Here is a 19695-nt window from a genome sequence, read left to right as displayed (position 1 = left end):
GTGTGAAAGTGAGGCGGGGCACACAAGGGTCGATGGGGAGGCTGCGGTGCCGTCACTGTGTGAGGAGGCTAAACGGCTACTGGGGTCAGAACCGGCCTGAGCCGGTAGGGCCGCAGCCGGGTAACTACCCTGGGGAACATGGACGCTTTGGCCTGTGTGCAGGAACCCCACAAGCCCACGCCCCACACCTGCAGTGTGTGCCATGCCACACCCGAGGTGCACAGCCACTCCAGTCCAGGCAGCTCCCCTGCCCCCCAGGACAGCGTGGCCACCTCCCCCCCCCCCCCCCCCGTGTCCCCGGATGAATGCTGCCGGTCCCAGCCTGGCTGGTGAGCCTCCCACATGACGTCCAGTGCCCTATGGCTCTGACCTGGGCGCTGTCTCCCAACGAAACGTGACCCAAGGAGCCCTGGGCAGGGAGGTGTGGCAGCCCCGCGCCAGCCACTCGGGTCCCAGTGGCTCCAGCCGAGGTGTGGACCAAAGACGCCGGTGGAGTAGGAAAGATCCTTTTATTGGGGTGGACGCGGAGCACGGGCTAGTCCATGATAAAATGACTTAGGAGAAAGATCCAGAAAGGCCAGCTCTCTCCTGCCCTGGCGTGGGCTCAGAGTGAGGCCCGGGCACGGGAAGCACCCGGGCACCGAGACCCGGCCGGCCTGCGGGTGGGAAGGAGCGCGAAGGCCGCTCGGTGTGTAGGGAAACCAGGCCGCCCTGGGCTCTGGACCCTGACGTGGTCTCTGGCGGGTGGCCGGGTGGGGGACACCACTGTGCTTTAAAACAGCGTCTACCGACACCTCACGGCTAGGCCTGATGTCCCTTTAACCAATGCTTGACACGAGTTACAGCATAAATAAAAACTCAAGGAAAATAAATACATGGGTCCTATGAGGTTGGAGGTCGGAGGGCGCGGGCTGGGTGTGGGGCTGCGCTTACACACGCGGGCGGGAGCGGACAGAGCAGACAGACGTGGGGCGCTGCGTGGGGTCTAGGTGTCCTCGGGCATGTCGGGGCTGTCAGTCCTGGCCACCTTGCGGGGTGGCGCTGAGCTCTCGCCCTCTGCCTCTACTTGCTCTTGGTCTCTCTTCTTGGCGGCATTCTGGAGGGGCGGGGGAGAGGCCGGAGTGAGGGCAGGAGTGAGGGCAGCCGATAGATAGCACGGTCCTTTCTCCCTCCTGTGGGCTGTTTTTTGAGACAGGGTCTCTCTACATAGCTCTGGCAGTTCTGAAACTATGTAAACCAGGCTGGCCTCACACTCCAAAGATCCTCCCCACCACGCTCAGCCCATGACCCTTTCTCAAAGGTCTACGGATCATCAGCCACATGGGAACACCCTGCAAGGTACTTTAACACAGTATCTCAGCTGGCTGAGGTCGCACAGGCCTGTAGCCTATCACTTGGGAGTCGGATGCAGGAGGATCACTGTTAGTACAAGGCCACCCTGTCTCAAGACACAGAGTCATGGTCTCGCACATTTGGCTGACCCGAACACCCCACCAGCTTCCCGAGGGCTGGGGTGACGGGCATGGCCCATGCGAGGTGAACTTTTTGGTCACATACATTTCACCGTTACAGTAAAATACCCAAAATAGAGACCTGGCTGGCGACTGGGTGCAAGCTGCACAGTGAGGATGCCCCGGGTTCCTCCTCAGTCTCCCAAGCACTAGGACCCCAAGAGCATGCCCACTGGAATACTTCTCCCCAGTACTGAGCACCTGAAGAACTCCTATTCAACTCTCACGGCCCCACTCAAACATCCCCAGCCCCTGCCAAGAACCTTGCCTTTTTGTCCCATTGCTGGTGCAGGTACCGCAGGAGGATGTTCGTCTTTTCTGTCACAATGACTGAGAAGCAAAAAGAGAGAATGAGGAAGATGGAGGTGCTGTGACCTCCACGTGGCCTCCAGGCCTGCCTCCTTTTTCTGGGGTTCAGACTCAGCACCCCGTATCAGAAGTATGAGAAACCTGCTGCTTCCCTTCTGAGCCCAGGGCTCCGAGTCACACCCTCAGCACTGCTGCCCTGGGTCCACCCGGGGAACCCGTGCTCAGGCTCCTGGGCAGGACCTCCCTGGGCAGCCTGCTTTGGAGCTGCTGGGTTTTGTCCTGATTTTGGTGCCCGGGATGGAGCCCAGGCTCAGGACAGAGGCCAGCACCCTGCTGTGAGCCTCTACCTCCTTCTGTATTCTCCCAGGGCTCATCTGAGACACCACCATGCGGCGAGACACCAGAGGAAACAAACACGAGGCTATGGTGAGGTCTGGGTGCCAGGGGTGAACCCACGGCCTTGCTCACGCCAGGGAGCTGCACGGCTCATGAGCCTTGCTCCTTTCCAGCGCAGGTTCAGGTTTGGTTGGTTGTTTTTGGAGACAGGGTTTCTCTGTGTAGCCCTGGCTATCCTGGAACTCACTATGTAGACCATGCTGGCCTCGAACTCAGAGATCCGTCTGCCTCTGCCTCCTGAGTGCTGGGATTAAAGGCGTGCGCTGCCACCACTCGAATTAGATTCATTTTATTTTTAAGAATTTATTTTTATAAATAAATTTATAAATTTATTTTAAACTTGTGCATGTGTGTGGGTGGGGTTATGCATGTGTCCCAGGAAGCCACAAGAGGGCATGGGATCTCTGGGTGAGGCCTACTGTGGCGCTGGGGCCTGGCTCAGCTCCCCTGCAGCAGTAGCCAGTGCCAACCCTCAGCGTCTGCACAGCCTCTTGCATGCTTTCCATCTGCGCTAGGCGGGTGCGCACACTGGTCAGAGGACAACTGTGGGAGTCGGTTCTCCCTCCCACCATGTGGCTTCTGGGGACCATGGCAACAGCAGGTTCCCATGCCTGGTGGCCAGCACCTTTACCCCTGAGCCATCTTGTGGAGTTTTTGGTTTGTTAGTTCTGCCTGCATTTGTGCCTGCAGGCCAGAAGAGGGCACCAGATCTCATTGCAGATGGTTGTGAGCCACCATGTGGGTGCTGGGAATTGAACTCAGGACCTCTGGAAGAGCAGCCAGTGCTCTTAACCTCTGAGCCATCTCCCCAGCCCTGGTTTCTTAATTTTTAAGACAGGGTCTTACTATGTAGCTTTGGCAGACCTGGAACTCGCTCTGTAGCCCAGGCTGGCCTCAAACTCCCAGAAATCCACCTGCCTCTGCCTCCCAAGTGCTTGGATTAGAGGTGTGCGCCACCACACCTGGCTTCTAGGTTCTTTCTTGGCAGTTAAAGCACCAGGCCTTGTTCTCCTAGGCCACAGCCCATGGCCCGGACATCACTGGCCACAGGCCCTTCACCACGTCCACAGCCACAGTCCTTGTGGTCTCTCTGGGCATGTGTATGTGTGGGTGCGCACCTGCCTTGGCCAGAGACCAACTCTGGCGCTGGCCCTGGCCTGCCTGGCAGGGGTGGACGCCAATTACAGACCCCTGCCGAGGCGCCTGGCTTTCTCATGGATTCCAGGGATCTAAGTCAGGTTTAAACTTCTCCTCCTCCTGTCCAGAGCGCTGGTTCACAATGGAGCCCAGGGCTCTACCTCCCAGCTCAGCCCCAGCTTACAGTCTCGATACGCAGATAGCAGGGGCCACCCTTGCCCTCCAGACACCAGGGAGACCGCGTCTGCTCGCAGGCAGCCTTGCCCCTCCGCAGGCCCTTCCTGGCGGCCGGCCGTGGAGGCCGACGGCTGCAGTACTCACTTTGTTCTGACGGGTACTCTCGGGTCGGCAGGTACACTGAGGGACGGCGGTTCTGTGAACGGGGAGCGGTGGGTTAGCTGGCAACCCTCGCCCTCAGGACAGCGACGCCACCCCCGGCCCCACACTCACCGAGGCCTTGCACACGGAGTCCGCGTGGAACCTGCTGAAGTTGCTCTTGTTGTAGACCGGCAAGCCTTTCAGAAAGTCTGCCTGGAGACAGGGGTGGGCGTGAGGCCTCTGCTGCGGCCCGAGAGCACACCAGGCCCGCTGCCCGCCGCGCTCCAGCGCCACAGAGGGCAAGGGGCCTCCCAGGGGTCCACAGGACCTGTGACCAGGCCAGAGGGGACCTGAGGCTGCCTGGTTATTAAACTATTTTCCTACATGTATTCGCTGTGCTATGCATGTTTGTGCGGGAGGGTGTGTGTGATGACAGGTGTGCACACTGTGTGTGCGCCCTCCTTCCTCCAGGGCTCCCACCACCGCCACGCTCGGCCACCTCCAGCCTGCAGCTGTTTAAGTACACTTCCCCTGGGTACAGCATGCACACCTGTCATCTCAACGTCCAGGAGGCAGACACGGGGATGCCTGGGCCACAAAGTGGGACCCTATCTCACAACAACAACCACCACAGCAATCCCAGCAGAGGCAGGTGGATCTCCGAGTTCAAGGCCAGCCTGGTCTACATAGTGAGTTATAGGGCTACACAGAGGAAACCCTGTCATGAAAAATCAAAAACAAACAAACCAAAAAAAAAGCAGTAATGAGAGACTATTCAGAAGATGGGCTCAGTGGTGCATGCCCCCCATCCCAGCCCTCAGGTGGGGGTGGGACAGGGGCTGCCTGGCCTGGGAGCCTATCCCACAACACACACGGAGGGAGCTGGCTGCTGGGGCAGGTAACCCTGTCTTGAGTTCGCCTAGCTCAGGGAGGCAGCCAGGATGTTTGTTCATTCTCCAAATGTCACTCGGGCTGGGGAGGGGTAGTGGATGAAAGTGCACAAGCCTGTGGCTCCGGGTGTGATCCCCGGGAGGTGTCACTGTGTGTGCCCCTGTACAGACGGCCGCGGGTCCACATTACTGCTTCCCTGTAACATTCCTAAGGCTCAGGTCCGGACCCCCGGGTGACCTTCCAGTGAAGCAGAGATGCCTGCATCAGTGGCCATTCTCCCTCCCCCCTTCCCCCGCCGGCCTGGAATGTCCCTGCTCCTGCTCTGGGGCCAGCTCAATGTCCCAAGAGCTGCGCCTGACCAACCCAGGGTGCGGGGTCCAGTGCTCCCCCTCCCAACCCCCCAGGGTTCCCTGGCCGGACCAGTGCTACACACTGGGGTGGGGGGCGCTCCAAAGCAGAAGAACCGAGGTGTTTGGGGCCATTAGTCCAGAGGGTTCTATGTGTGGCTTGGTGGCAGAGGCCAGGCTGGTCTGGGCTCGAGGAGCTCCCTGGGGCAGCCATGCAGAGGGGAGCCTGCCCTGCTTATGTCCCCCACTGTCACCCCGGCACTCGGGAGGTCCACAGGGACACCGGTCTCAAAACAACAAGTAAGTAATCTCCACTCTTCCCACGAGCGCTGGCCTGTCTCATCTCTGGCTTGTCACCCAGCTGGGGCATGCCCCCCACGTTTCCCGCCATCTCAACGACTTGCCTGAGCTGTGCCCAGACTGCGGTGCATGTCTGCAGCACGCCTCACGCCTCCCTACGGCCTCGCGGGGGCTGGGCCCAGGCAGAGCTCGGAGAAGACCCCACAACCCCACAGCAAAGCCAGGCCTGCTGCTGGCTAAGTGACCTGGACGCGACCTCCTAGCGAGGCTGCATCCCTCCATGCAGTGTGCACTGCCATTTCCAAGTACAGCTCAGGGTGGCAGCTGAGACACGCAGGGCAAAAGTTGGGGACAGAGGTCCCTCAGAGCGGGGCAGGTCTGAAAGAAAAGACAGGACCTCCTCGGGTCAGCTGGCACACACGGCCTCAAGACACAGGGGCCATCCCTCTCACGGGCCTCAGGGTCAAGGGAAGCTGTGCTCCAGGAGGCCACAGCTCTGGCGGAGGCGAAGCTGGTGCAAAGGTCCTGGGACAGCAGGAGCCTGGGAGGCAGAGGAAGTGAAAACAAGCCCAGTGTGCCTTGCTGAGGGGAGAGCTGAGTAGGTGGGGGTGAGGTCACAAAGAAGGGCATTGCCCCCTGGATGGAAGCCAGGGAGAGATTCACCACAGGGAGCCCCAAGGATGCTTTATAAGCTAGAAAGTGTGCAAAATGTCTTTGAAAAACCCATGATTCTAGATGAATTAAAGGCGGCCACGGGCCTGAGATGGGAAGGGGGAGGGAGGAGGCTGGACGGGGCCTCCGGGAGGTGGCAGGCTCAGAAGCAGGGTGGGTGGCAGGAGGAGATTCCTGGTGTGGAGAAGGAAGTTGCAGAGGTGAAGCGGGGACCCCACAGCCACGTCTCCCCCTTCCAGGGACTCTTCTGTGTGACTCATGCCCCGTTCTCCAGGGTGTGGGCTGGCATCTGGGGTCTGGACTCACCCCTGCCCAGCCCTGAGGTGTGGCCATCACCCTGGGCCGGAGAGGAGGAGCCCCAACCCCAAAGAACCCCGGGGCCCACGACCCAGGGGAAGTCTGGGGGCTCCCGTCAGGTCACAGGGTGGGAAGACTGGGGACAGCGCAGGAGGCTGCCCCTCGCCGTCGGGGGGCGCGGTGCTCGCCCCGCCGACGTCCCGTTCCAAGGGTCGGGCACCCTCGTTCTGCAGACAAAGCTGCTCCCTCCCTGAGGACGGAGGGAGGGACGGGGACCCGGGAAGGCGGCCGGCGCGGTGTCGCCCCTCCCGTGGTGACAAAGCCCTGCCTGACACGGGGCCATGCTGCCCAGACCCGCCCCTCAGACGCCCGGAACCGGGGGAGCCGCGTCGAGGCACAGCCCGGAGCGGGGGGCTCGAGGGACCCCACCCCACCCCAAGTGATTTCCGGGGGGGAGCGAGGGAGGGGGGGGACGGACACAAGAGACAGTCGCGACCCGGAAATGAAAGAGTTGCCAAGGCCTGGACGCCTACCTAGGGTCAGGGGTCGCAGAAAGCGCCGGGGTGGGGTCGGCGGGCAGCCCGCGGGGGGTCGGGGGAGGGGCCGGGGGTCATAGGTCAGCGCGAGGGGCGGGACCGGGGGTGGGGGTCGAGGGGAGGGTCTCGGGCGACGGCGGAGGCCCCGCGACGCCCCGCGGGGAAAGGCCGGCCGCACGGCCGCGCTCACCATCGTCCGCGTCCTCCGCCGCCCCGGCCGCCGCCGCCGCCGCCGCAGCCTCCTGCCCAGTCGCGGCCGCACAGCCACTTCCAGCCGCCGCGCAGCTCACGCCGATGGCGACAGCGCCGCGCGTCATTGGCCCGTGCGGCGGCCCCGCCCTCCGCGACGCCCGCGCCCGGCGCGCTCCCATTGGCCAGCCCGCACGCACGCGCGCTGCCATTGGCCTCCGCGCCGCCGAGTTAGGTTGACGGAGCAAACCCCGCCCGGGACTTGAGATGCGCGGCGTGGGGGGGGGGGGCGGCGCACTTGCGATCCGGAAGTGGGCGGAGACTGCGCGCGAAGTCTCCTGGGAGTTGTAGTTTTACAGCTCGCTCGTGGTCCCACAGGTCTTCTCCCTCGTTCTGTGTCTGGCTCGGATTTTTCTAAGACGTCCCTGGAGGGGCTCGCTTTAATGAGGCCACCGAACTCCCGGCCACCTCCGCCGGGTCTCAACCTACAGGTTTTTATTTACTTATTTTTTGAGGTCACGCCATGATCTCATAATACAGGCTGACTTTGAACATGCAGCAATCCTGTCTGGGAAGGCAGGCGTGAAGTTCTTGTTGCTTTAGGTAGAGCTAACATGGATTTAAGAAAACGTAAAAAGCCGGGCAGTTTGAAAGCCAGGTGGTGGCGGCGCACACCTTTAATCTCATGTTCTCTTAGATGTCCTGTTCATGACAGAACTTTTGATAAAAACTTTTGCTAGGGGAGCTGTCTGGCCAGCCTAATTTCATGTATTTCTTGAGACAGGGTTTCTCTGTGTAGCCCTGGCTGTCCTGGAACTCGTGCTGTAGCCCAGGCTGGCCTGGAACTCATAGAACCGCCTGCCTCCGCCTCCCAGTACTGTTATTAAACGTGAGCTCTGCGCCCGCCACCTGGCTTTCAAACTTGAATTTTCATATATGGTCTCTGAAGTAGCTACTAAATTTGAAGTGACAGCTCACTATATTAAAAACCAAAGCCAAAACCTTGTGCTTTTGTGGTGTGTGTGTGTGTACGTGCATATGCACGCAAGGCCTGGCACTGTGTGTCTTCATGGCTCTCCAGCTTACTTATTGATCTGTTTATTACATTTTATTATAACTGTGTGTGCATGATAAATGTGTGGATGGCAGAGGACAACTCTGAGGAGCAGGTTTTCTCTGTCCACCTTCACATGGGTTCTAGAATCAACTCAGGTTCCCAGGTTAGACCAGCAAGCCCTTTACCTGCTGAGCCATCTCACTGGCCCTCCTTTATCATGTAGCCCAGGCTGGCCCTCCCTACCTTGCTATGTAAGCTGAGGATGATCTTGATCTGATCGCCCTGCCTCTGAAAGGCTGGAACTGCAGGTGTGCACCCCCAGGATTTATGGGGTACTTGGGAGGGAACTCGGGGCCTCTCCATGCATGCAACCATCTACCGACTAAGCTACAGCCTCAGTCTTCCGTTCATGTTTTGTGATGGGGTCTCTCACTGAGCCTGGAGCTGGACCCAGGGTCTGCCTGCCTCTGACTCCCTAGTGCTGGGGTCACAGACGTGTCTGGCCTTTTGTGGGTACTGGGATCTAAACTCAGCTCAAGTTGCCCCGAAAATACTTTACTCACTGAACCTATATAGTTTATGTCAACTGGACACAAGCTAGAATCCTCAGAGTAGGGAGCCTCAATTGAGAAAACCCTTCCATAAAATGGGGCTGGAGGCAAGCCTGTGAAGCATTTTCTTTTCCTTTCTTTCTTTCCTTTTTTTTTTTTTTTTTTTTTTCTGACAGGGTTTCTCTATCTAGTGCTGGCTGTCCTGGAACTCGCTTTGTAGACCAGGTTGGCCTCGAACTCAGAGATCTGCCTGCTCCTGAGTTCTGGGATTAAAGGTGTTTGCCACTCCCACCCAGCTGGATGTTTTCTTAATTAGTGATTGATGAAGAGGGCCCAGCCCATTGTGGGTAGTGTCATCCCTGGGCTGGCGGTCCTGGATGCTGTAAGAAAGCAGGCTGAGCAAACCAAGAGGAGCAAGCCAGTAAGCAGCACCCCTCCATGGCCTCTGCATCAGCTCCTGCCTCCAGGTTCCTGCCCTCTGTGAGTTCCTGTCCTGACTTCCTTCAGTGATGAACAATGACGTGGAAGTGTGAGCCAAATAAACCCTTTCCTCCCCAACTTGCTTTTTGGTCATGGTGTTTATCACAGCAATAGAAACCCTGACTAAGACAGAGCCTTTTTCCCACTCTTTAAAAAGTCAGGGTCTCAGGGCTGGCGAGGTACATCAGTGGTTTAGAGTACCTGGTGCCCTTCCAGATGACTTAGGTTACAATCTCAGCACCCACATGGTCTGTGGCCATTTTATTGGTTTCTGATGATGGGGAGGGCTCAGTCCATGGTAGGTGGTGCCATCTCTGGGCTGGCGGTCCCGGGTCCTATAAAAAAGCAGGCTGAGCAAGCCAGAGGAGCAAGCCAGTAAGCAGCACCCCTCCATCAGCTCCTGCCTCGAGGACCCTGCCTGACTTTCTTCAGCCATGGACTGTGAGCTCTGATGGGATTGCTTTTGGTAGAAATCAAACTAAGTCACAAGTAAAATGCATACACAAAATAAAAGATAAGAAAATCTAAAATTAGAAAAATGTGAGAGTGGGTGGTCTTGAACTCCTCATCCTCTTGCCCTCCATTGCATGCTTGCTGGGACAGATGTGCAACATCAGTCAGATCTAGCTCAGTCTGGCTCCAACACCAAGGTTTTAGTTCTACCTGAGGGGTCCCAATTCCGGCTTCTTCCACCTGTGTGGGTACTCACCCCTAACCAATCCCTCCTGCAGACTCAGCCCCTTCCCCCAGGAAGCCTTCCCGATTGCTCTGTTGTCAGAGCCAAGTCAGCGCGTATCCTCTTTCAGGGTCCTGTGGCCACTACGATTCCACTTTCAGATCTGATTCCCGTGTGCCCCAACTGCCCGGCTTTAAATCCACGTTACCACCAGACAGAGTCCCTTCATGACAAGCCGGGGGCCGGAGACACGCTCAGCATGTAAAGGCGTTTGCGGAGTGCACACAGTAAAAGGACAATCGGTGGCTTCCAGTCCGGACATCAGGCCAAACAGAAGCCAGCACTCTGTGTGGGGACAAGGATCCTGGGGGCTTAGGCCTTGCCCGCCTCACAGCTGAGGCCCCAGATCCCTGACCCCCGAACAGAACTGTAAGGACACACGCAGCGCGCCTACAAACGTGAGGTTTATTAGCGGCTGGAATCGCCGCGGGCGGTGCGATGTTCCAAGGAGCCCGGCTGGCAAAGACGCCTTCAGAAACCGCTGAGACACCGCGGGAGGGAGGGGGCGCCACCGCCGTGGACCGGGGGGCGCGGGGACCCCGGGACTCTGCAAGTTCTGAATTCTTCAGACTCCAAAAGCCTCCGAAGGGACGGGCCCCCAACTTCGCGCCCTCGGGCCGTTCCCCGCGGGCGCCCGACGCCGACCTCAGTGGCTCAGGGACTTGCGGCCCTTCAGCATGCGGCGGAGGATGACCTGCACGCCGGCCGGGGTGCTCAGCCGGCGGACCCAGCCGTGCTTGTGCTTGCGCTTGATGTTGCTGGGCTGGTACTCGTTCCCGCGCGTGCGGCCGCGGGCCTGCTGCAGGGAGGGGGCGCCCCAGGCGTCCGGGAGCCCCATCCAGACCCTGGGTTGGAGCCACCTGGGAGACCAGAGAAACGATGAGAATGAACGCTGTGTGACCCCAGCGCGTCGCTCAACCTCTCCGAACCTCAACTTTGTAACGTGCAGGGTAAACAAAACACCTTGTATGCAAAAGGCGCTACATAAGTGCGCGTGGTTGTCGAGGGGTCACCCTTGTTTCCAGATCTGGAGCAAGGCACCCCCTGAGCACTCACCTGTCACCCAACTGCGCCACCGACCTGCAGGCGGGGGACCCAAGACTCCGGACTAGGAAAGCCATGTCTAGCGGCGGTCACTACGCTCCTGCCGCCGCCAGTTCTTAGACCGTAGGCTCCGCCACAATGCCTTCTGGGAAATGTAGTTCCATGTGTTGCCGCGAGGCACTCCGGGAGCTGTAGTTCTACGCCTGCGCAGGATAGTTTCTAGAGGTGGTGTCCTCAGTATAGTTCTCCGAAATGACCAGCAGGTGGCGAGCGAGTGTCGGCTCCTCAATCTGCTCGTGCGTACGGCATTTTGTCGAGGTCTTCTGGGAGTTGTAGTTCTTCGCCTTGGCCATTGGTAGAGGGCGCCCCAGGGTGGCGGTGACGCTGCTGGCCTTTTCAGTCGCCCTCACTGGGGACAGACAGCTGGCACGCAGCCGGCTGGCGGCTTCTCCGCGACCGCAGCCAAGGCTTCTCCTCTTGGCGCTCAGCCCGGATGCCCTTGAGTCCTAGCTCTTTGCAATCTGGAAAACTCGTGCATTGTGAAGATGCCCTGGCTAGTTTATTCCCTCAGGCTGGCCTAGAGGAATTTTCTTCCCGCAGCTCAGATCTGGACTCCTGCTCACACACCCTCCGTGGCTCCCCATTGCTCTAAGATGTCCAGCTTGTCAGCAGTCACGCGAAGCACTGTACACGAGCATCTCTGAAGTTGTCACTATGCTCTGGTCCCTACCCGCCCTCTAAAACGGCCACTTGTGCCTAAAAACAATCGGGGGGACGTGTTGCATACCGTGTGTAGAAGGGACGATGGCGAGTGTCTGGGCTGCACCTTGAGCCCAAAACCTGTGAGGAAGGAGGGTCAGCCTGGGTTCCCTGGCTTCCTCTCTCCTAGGACTCAGTCTTGGTGTGGCCGAGACCCCACCGCTGGGATACAATTCCCTTTCTCTGGCTCCCTAGCTCCAGCACTTCAGTTTCATTCCCAGGACTCCGCCTCTTGTTCAAATGCCAGCTCTGACCTTTTTTTGAGTCTCAGTTTCCCGATCTGAAAGTGCAGAGATTTGGGAGTCTGTTTGCAGAACGCAAAGGTCAGCAGAGAGGGTGCACAGGGCCCCGCGGGAGGCGGAATCTGGCTGAGGAGACCCTGTCCTAGACAAAGCATGTCCCCCCACCCCCGACCCCCCATACCACTCGCTGCCCCCGGGTGGCAAGCCCTTCACATCCCTGGTGCAGGCCCATCCCTCCCCCCACCCCCCATGTCCTCAAGCCCTTCACAGGGGCGGGGTTGCTTCTCGCAGAGCCCGCGCTAATCCTGGAAGCGCAGCCTGTGGTTGGACAGTTATCTAGGCCAGGTCGGCTCACGGCGACAATAGGCCGAGATGCCCGCCTATCGGCTCGAGGCCCTACCCACGCTGGGTGGGACTTACAGGGCTGGTTTGCTGCGCTGCTGCGGGATGCCCCTGCGCTGACCGCCTGGGGCCCGCGCCTGCCCGCTCTAATGCGGCCGACCTCGCACCACCATGTAAGCGGCACCTGCAGGTGGACGCTGGCTTCTCCGCCCGGGACCCCTGCGCCCTGCCTCGGGCCCCGGGCCCCTCGATGACCTCAGGTGAGCTGAATCTGTTCCTTTAGAGAGAAGCCACCAGGCTGCTGGGCCTCTACTGTGTGTGTGTGTGTGTGTGTGTGTGTGTGTGTGTGTGTGTGTGTGTGTGATAATCGCCAAGCTCCGCATTCGTGCTGCTAGGATGCTGCAGAACCCCAATGGCCTTGACCCCACCGCGGGGATGATGAGCGCCGGTGAGAACCGGTCGGGCTCTGGGAAGCAGGACGGGCGCTGTCCTTTAGAGAGGCCTCTGCAATCGGGGTTCCAGGGCCCTAGAGGTGGGGTGCACGGCCTGCTTTCCCTCAAGTGCATCCATGGCCACCACGAGCCGGGAATTTAATGAGCATCACCCCAGCGGTGCCCAGGCCGTGAAGGGAGAACGAAGCTGGTCCCATTCCCATGCCTCAGACAATGGGGGTGCGCTGCGCCGGTATCCCCGGAGTTATGTAACAGCCTGTGGTTGTCATGGACACCGGGGGGGGGGTGGCCAAGGGAACCGGATGGAGGCCCAGAGGCCCCTAGGCAAGTCCTGTCTCCATCCTCCTGGCTGCCACTAGGGGTTGTGGCCACCCCTCAACACAGGGTACCAGGGTGCTGAGGGCAGCCGCCTCCAACCGCGCTCTTGCACTGTTAGCTCAAGCTCTCTCCCTCCTGGACCTGGGACTGGATAAAACCTGAGTTCCCGTGGCCAACGTCCTTCCTGGGCTTCATCTTTGGTCGGATTTGCAGCCAGAGGCCTGAGCTGGGAATTTTGACCCTTTAGGATGGAAGCCAGGCTTGGTGGTCTGACATCTTAGCACCCAGGAGCCTGGGCCACAAGGTTGAGGCCAGCCTGGGCTACAAAATGAAACCTATGTAAAAAGGGTGGCGGTGATGAGGTTCACACCAGTTATGCCAGCACTAGGAGAGGCAGAGGCAGGAGGATTGCAAAGAGTTTGAGGCCCAAGACTACAGAATGAGCCCTGTTTCAAAAACAGACAAAAACCAGGGCTGTTGTGTTGATGAGTACCTGTCACCCCAGCGTCTGGGGACGTTGAGGTGGGCAGATCGCACAGAGTGTGAGGGTCCCCTGGCCTTTAGAGACATTTCAGATAGGACACTAAAGAAAGCACACCTGCGTGCCGAGCCTGCTACGGCTCCAGAGGTGAAAGCCAGAGCCAGGGCGGTTTGGGCAGCACAGGGATTCCAAGCCAGCCTGTGCTACATGCGCTCCTTTCTCAAAACCGACCAAGCGAATCAGCTTGCAAGCATGCTTGCATAAATAAATGTGTGAATAGACGAATGCAAGCATGCTTGCTTGCACGCATGCATGAATGATTGCATACAAAAAGGTATGGATTTGTGAATGAATGAATGAGCCTAGGATAAACTCCAGCTGGTGTGGCAAGGGTGTCCTCAGGAATGGGCATTTGCGTTAACATCCTCTCCTGGAAGCCCCCCATGCTCTCTCCATTATCAGTGGGCCGCCGAGAGGGCCTTCCAGGTCCTGCTTGCCAGATGCATGAGCAGAGCCAACTGACCCTGAGCTGGCCGCTGTCTCTTTCTCTCCGGTTCCAGGACACACCATGCTGACCGGAGTGACAGATGGTTTCTTCTGCTGCCTGCTGGGGACGCCCCCGAACGCTGTGCGGCCGCTGGAGAGCGTCGAGTCCAGCGACGGCTATACGTTTGTGGAAGTCAAGCCTGGCCGGGTGCTGCGGGTGAAGCACGCCGGCCCCGCGCCGATCCCCACGCCACCACCGCTGCCGCCTCCCGAAGACGATCCTGGGGTCAAGACCGGCCTTGTGCGCTGCCAGCGCCGCATCACGGTGTACCGTAATGGGAGGCTGGTGGTGGAGAACCTGGGCCGCGCACCACGCGCCGACCTGCAAGGCCGCAGTGGCTCCGGGGACCCGCCCGCGGCGCTCGAGGTGGAGCTGGCGGAGCCTGCAGGGGGCGACGCCCGGGCCACCCCAGGCAGTGGGCGGCGACGGCGCCCCCGGCGTCCCAAGAGGACGATCCACATCGACTGCGAGCAGCGCATCACCAGCTGCAAGGGCGCGCAGGCTGACGTGGTGCTGTTCTTCATCCACGGTGTGGGCGGCTCGCTCGCCATCTGGAAGGAGCAGCTGGACTTCTTTGTGCGACTTGGCTATGAGGTGGTGGCACCTGACCTGGCGGGCCACGGAGCCAGTTCTGCCCCGCAGGTGGCAGCTGCCTACACCTTTTACGCACTTGCAGAGGACATGCGGGCCATCTTCACGCGCTACGCCAAGAAGCGCAACGTGCTCATCGGCCACTCTTATGGGTAAGACCCAGGGTGGGCTTCTCACAAAATGCTTCCTTCCCCCTGGGGGTAGGTTGAGAAAGGGCCACATGTAGTCCAGGTTAGCCTTAAAATCATTATGTAGCTGAGGCTAACCTTGAACACCTGATACTCCTGCCTCTTTATCCCAAGGACTAGAATGAAAGGCTTTTATGCCTCCGTACCCAAATTCTCTCCTTGCAAAATGTGACTGAGCTGGAGTTGTGGCTCAGGGGTGGAGCCCTTGCCTAGGATCCCCAGTGAGGGGCTGGGGGCGTGGTCAGGGGTGGAGCCCCTGCCTAGGATCCCCAGTGAGGGGCTGGGGGCGTGGCTCAGGGGTGGAGCCCTTGCCTAGGATCCCCAGTGAGGGGCTGGGGGCGTGGTCAGGGGTGGAGCCCCTGCCTAGGATCCCCAGTGAGGGGCTGGGGGCGTGAATCATGGGTAGAGCCCCTTCCTAGGGTCCCGGGAAGCTGGGAGTAGCTTGACACTAGAGCTCTGACGTAGCAAATAATGTTTGTCATTGGAATCTGCCAGCGGGTCAGGTGTGGTGGCAGATGTGTGCCATACTCAGGAGGCTAATGCTGGAAGATAGCTAAAAATCTGAGGCCAGTCTGGGCTGCAAAGTTATTTCCAACCCAGGGCTTCACCTACATAGCAAAAACCTGTGTTAAAGCCGGGTGGTGGTGGCACACGCTTTTAATCTTAGCACTTGGAAGGATGAGGCAGGTGGATCTCTGTGAGTTCAAGGTCAGCCTGGTCTACAGAGCAAGGTCCAGGTCAGCCAGGACTATACTGAAAAACCCTGTTATGAAAAATGAAAAACAAAAACAAAACAAAACAAAAAGAGACTGGGCATTGTACTCACCCCAGAACTTCTAAGACTAAGACAAGATCAAGGCAGGAGGATTGCTATGACTTCCAGACCAGCCAGGGCTACAGTGTGAGACTCTGTCTCAAAAATCAATAAACAGAGTTGAAAGCCAGGTATGGCAGCCCTCATCTCCCATCCCAGCACTTGGGAGGTGGAGATAGAATCGGAATGTCATGCCAGCTACATAGCTCCGAGGCCACTTTAATACACATGAGGCCCTGTCACACTCACGTGAATGTATCCCCCACCAGGGCCAAGGCTGGGAGTGACTTAGGGGTAGATACTTGGTGTACACAAGGCCATGGGTTCAATCCCTAGCACCTTCAGAAAAAAGTCAACAAATAAGACATTTTTATATCCTTAAACATTTAAAAATTGATTTTTTTTTTTTTGAGACAGAGTCTGTCTTCATATCCCTGGCTATCCTGGAACTCACCATGTAGACCAGGCTGGCCTGAAGCTCACATACATCCAACTGCCTCTGCCTCCCTGGTGACTGGATTAAAGACATGTGCTACCATGCCCAGCTTAAAAATTAATTTTTAAAAGCTGGGCATAATGGGTCATGCCTGTAATCTCAGCACTTTGGAGTCTGAGGCAGGGGCATTGTCATGGTCTCAAAAAATGTCTATTTTTTACCAACATGTAGTAATTGCCCACACATACAGGTAACTGCATAGTGTGTGTGTGTGTGTGTGTGTGTGTGTGTGCAGCCTAATGGTCAGGCCCATTCCTGCTTCTCTCTCTTCTGTCTGGAGCCCTCAAGCTATTAGCTGGCTGGACACAGTGATGGAGGGTGAGCAGGGCAAGCCCTTGACCCTGGGAGTTCAAGGTCAGCTTGGGCAACAGAGCCTTGGTATCTTTTTTTTTTTTTTTTTGGTTGTTTGAGACAGGGTTTCTCTGTGTAGCTTTGCGCCTTTCCTGGGACTCACTTGGTAGCCCAGGCTGGCCTCGAACTCACAGAGATCCGCCTGCCTCTGCCTCCCGAGTGCTGGGATTAAAGGCGTCCGCCACCACAGCTCGGGGAGCCTTGGTATCTTAACAAGAACGAAAATAAAAGCCACATAGGGTGGAGAAGGCCTGTAATCCCTTTGCTCCAAGGACTGGGACAGGAGGATTGCTGTGAATGCCATGGTAGCCTGGGCTGTACTGTGAGGATGTTTTCGGGGAGGGGCATAGACCTGTGTCTGGTGCAGAGTTATTTGGTGCCCAGTGATTCCGTCCTGCAAGGAGCTGTAGGGTACCAGTGCCTCCGGATCTGCCCTTGACCATCCGGCAGAAGTGCTGGAGAACCAATGAGGGTGTTCCAGAATCCAGCTGCAGCCAGAAGGGCTAATGGCACTCCCCTAAATTCTGCTTGGAAAGGTGTGGCCTGCCTTTAGTCACTCGGACGGACGACGCAATGGTGCCACATGCCATTTAGCAAGCGCCTGCCCCAGGGGGCACGTTCCCACTTGGGGAAACTTCAGGGTAAGGAGACAGCGAAGGCCACTGAGCATAGGCAGCCATATCAAGTTATACAGGAGCGTGCCTGGGAGGCAGGCGCATCTCTGGGAGTTCGAGGCCAGCCTGGTCTACACAGCCAGACAAAGCTTCATAGTGAGACCCTGTCTCAAACAAGAAATACCCCAAAACTTACAGTGGGTACATGCTGCAGTCCCAGCGCCAGGAGGGTGGAGATGTGCCCTGGCTCTGTGGGGGCAGTGTGGGTCTTCCTGAGGGCTTGCCTCAAAAACTGAAGGACTAAGCCCGTAGCTCAGCCGACAGAGCACATGCCCGGCATGCATAAGGCCCTGGCTCCCATAACCAGCACTGCATACCTGGGCATGGAGGGGCACTCCATCTGTCGGCCAGGTGAGCTTGCCTAGTGATCACGGGAGGGAGTTAAAGCCCTCACTATTCCTGCCTGCTGACTCGGGTTCTCCCACTCTGCACCCAGGGTCTCCTTCTGTACTTTCCTGGCCCACGAGTACCCAGATCTTGTACACAAAGTGATCATGATTAACGGTGGCGGCCCCACGGCGCTGGAGCCCAGCCTCTGCTCCATCTTCAACATGCCCACGTGTGTCCTGCACTGCTTGTCGCCCTGCCTGGCCTGGAGTTTCCTCAAGTGAGTGCCCTGCCCCTGGGGTCCGGGAGGAGTTCCTGATCTATGGGGGCTGACTCTGGGGATCTGTAGGGCTGGCTCTGGGCGTTGGTCCCACCATGGTCGGGCTCCAAGGATGTCTTTGCACCCCCAGGGCCGGCTTTGCCCGCCAAGGGGCTAAAGAGAAGCAGCTGCTGAAGGAGGGTAACGCGTTCAATGTGTCCTCCTTCGTGCTACGGGCCATGATGAGCGGCCAGTACTGGCCTGAGGGCGACGAGGTCTACCATGCGGAACTGACGGTGCCCGTGCTGCTGGTGCACGGCATGCACGACAAGTTCGTGCCGGTGGAGGAGGACCAGCGCATGGCTGAGGTACAGGATCCAGGGGTGTGGCCTGGGCGTGGCTTAGGGCGTGGGTGTGGTCCCAAGACTTGCATCCTGCTAGGACCTGGCTTTCCAAAACGGAGTAGCAGAGTGGGTGTGGACTTCCCAGATGGGTGTGGCTTTCTGACGTGGGCATGGTTTATGAGTGGGTAATGGCTTCCATTGGTTAAGACATCTGGATGGCTGTGGCCTTTGGAAGGGTGTGGTTTTTAATGGGTGTGGCCCTGTTTAGAGGTTTTTAGGTGGGGATGGATAATGGATGAGCTGGCCCTGGGTGGGCATGATTTTGGCGTTGGTGTGACCCCTGTGTGGATGTGGTCACAGGAGGACCCTGCTTCTGGACTGAGCCTGAAGGAGAATGTAGATGGCAGGGCTGCTCCCAGCAGGTATTCACAATGCTGCCCTCCTCACCCAGGGAGCAGGTCCCTAACTCGGGGAGGAGGTGGAGATAGAGATTGGAGTACAGGATCTGGGATTCTTAGGACTGAAGCTGGTCAGGATGGATACGCGGGAGGATGGAGGAGGATCCTTACCAAGGGCAGATCTGGAGACTCTTAGAAACATCAAAAAGCATTTGTGGACAGGGGAGGAGGGTAGAGTTTCCTTGGCTTCTCCGGGTGGGTGGGTGGGGTCCAAGGATGCTTTACAGCACCCTACAATGCAGGCGATGTACGACCCAACCCCAAGCAGAGCCAAGGTTGAGAAGTCCTACCCGGGGCACACTGCAGGCGCTGAATGGGTGGTGACCGAGTGAATGAATACCTGGCGAGGCTCCAGCAGGGTGAGATTCAGGGTAGACAGCAGGAGGGACTTCTCTGTGTGCCTGCAGATTCTACTGCTGGCCTTTCTCAAGCTCATCGAGGAAGGCAGCCACATGGTGATGCTGGAGTGTCCCGAGACGGTCAACACGCTGCTGCACGAGTTCCTGCTGTGGGAGCCGGAGCCCGAAGCCGAACCAAAGCCCGAGCCACAGCCGCCGCAGCCAGAGCCGGCGCCAGGGGAGGAGAAGTGACCAGCGGCCTCAGGCCTGCAGGATCTTGAGTAGCTGAGGCTCCCTTAGATTGGGCATGGGCTGGATGGGTGGGGCCTCACGCCAGTGGGCGGGGCCTGGATAGACGACGCCCCAGGGCCGGCCGGGCGCAGCCAGTGTTGGAGACTCAGTGCCCAGTGCAGTCACCGCGTCCTCTCCACGCGTGACCACAGGGCGTGACCTTGTACAGAGCCCCCTCCCTATCTCCCCAAGTCCTCGAGGCTGCAGCGGGTGGGCTGCCACCCCCACTCGGTCTTCCCCTCCGCTGCGCTCCACTTCGCACCGGGAAGCCCCAAGGGGAGCTCTGGGGAGGGGCTCCCGTCCTGTCCGGGGACACCCGCCGTACCACCCCCATTGCTTGGGACTGGAAGCTGGGCCCCCAAGAAAGGAGGGGCTGGAGCCACAAATCCCCGCACATGGCAACTTGTAACTCAATAAAAAAAGTGACAATCCAAAGTGGCCTCCAACTCGTGATCCTGCGTCAGCATCTTGAGGGGTGAGATGAGGCTCAAGCATTGTCTCTGGCCCAACCTGTCTCTGTCTTTCTCTCCTGCCCCTCCTCCCTCCTCCCCTCCTCCAAACTTGCTTTTCTGGGACGACCAGACCTGGCAAGACAGGTTTCTCTGAGTAGACCTAGCTGTCCTAGAACTCTGTAGCCCAGGCTGGCCTCGAA

At 58.6% G+C, this 19695-nt stretch overlaps 3 protein-coding genes across 5 annotated transcripts; 1 reads left to right on the top strand and 2 right to left on the bottom strand.

Annotated features, from left to right (window-relative positions):
• Positions 1-490: 490 nt before the first annotated feature.
• Dda1 (DET1 and DDB1 associated 1) lies at positions 491-7015 on the bottom strand. 3 transcript variants are annotated; one of them, XM_028855929.2, is made up of 5 exons: positions 6905-7011; positions 3804-3884; positions 3675-3726; positions 1780-1841; positions 491-1096 (listed from the first exon to the last, which is right to left on the bottom strand). In XM_028855929.2, the coding sequence occupies exons 1-5, from the start codon at positions 6905-6907 to the stop codon at positions 986-988; spliced, it is 309 nt and encodes a 102-aa protein (XP_028711762.1). In that variant the 5' UTR covers positions 6908-7011; the 3' UTR covers positions 491-985. The 3 variants fall into 3 exon arrangements, 2 of the variants coding, with proteins under 2 accessions (XP_028711762.1, XP_028711764.1); XR_005093114.1 differs by having other exon boundaries at positions 992-1096; positions 3538-3726; positions 6905-7015; XM_028855931.2 differs by lacking the exons at positions 3675-3726; positions 6905-7011 and adding an exon at positions 4222-4350.
• A 3098-nt stretch (positions 7016-10113) lies between these two features.
• Mrpl34 (mitochondrial ribosomal protein L34) lies at positions 10114-10938 on the bottom strand. The gene is made up of 3 exons (XM_028855900.2): positions 10784-10938; positions 10360-10587; positions 10114-10323 (listed from the first exon to the last, which is right to left on the bottom strand). The coding sequence occupies exons 1-2, from the start codon at positions 10846-10848 to the stop codon at positions 10374-10376; spliced, it is 279 nt and encodes a 92-aa protein (XP_028711733.1). The 5' UTR covers positions 10849-10938; the 3' UTR covers positions 10114-10323; positions 10360-10373.
• A 1114-nt stretch (positions 10939-12052) lies between these two features.
• Abhd8 (abhydrolase domain containing 8) lies at positions 12053-19478 on the top strand. Its single transcript, XM_028855920.2, has 5 exons — positions 12053-12374; positions 13926-14655; positions 17463-17633; positions 17764-17980; positions 18822-19478. The coding sequence occupies exons 1-5, from the start codon at positions 12365-12367 to the stop codon at positions 19002-19004; spliced, it is 1311 nt and encodes a 436-aa protein (XP_028711753.1). The 5' UTR covers positions 12053-12364; the 3' UTR covers positions 19005-19478.
• Positions 19479-19695: the final 217 nt, after the last annotated feature.

This window comes from Peromyscus leucopus, chromosome 17 (assembly GCF_004664715.2).
Source record: "Peromyscus leucopus breed LL Stock chromosome 17, UCI_PerLeu_2.1, whole genome shotgun sequence".
Lineage (NCBI taxonomy): Eukaryota > Metazoa > Chordata > Mammalia > Rodentia > Cricetidae > Peromyscus > Peromyscus leucopus.
Note: the sequence above shows the minus strand (reverse complement) of the source record. Positions and strands in the feature narration are given on the sequence as shown.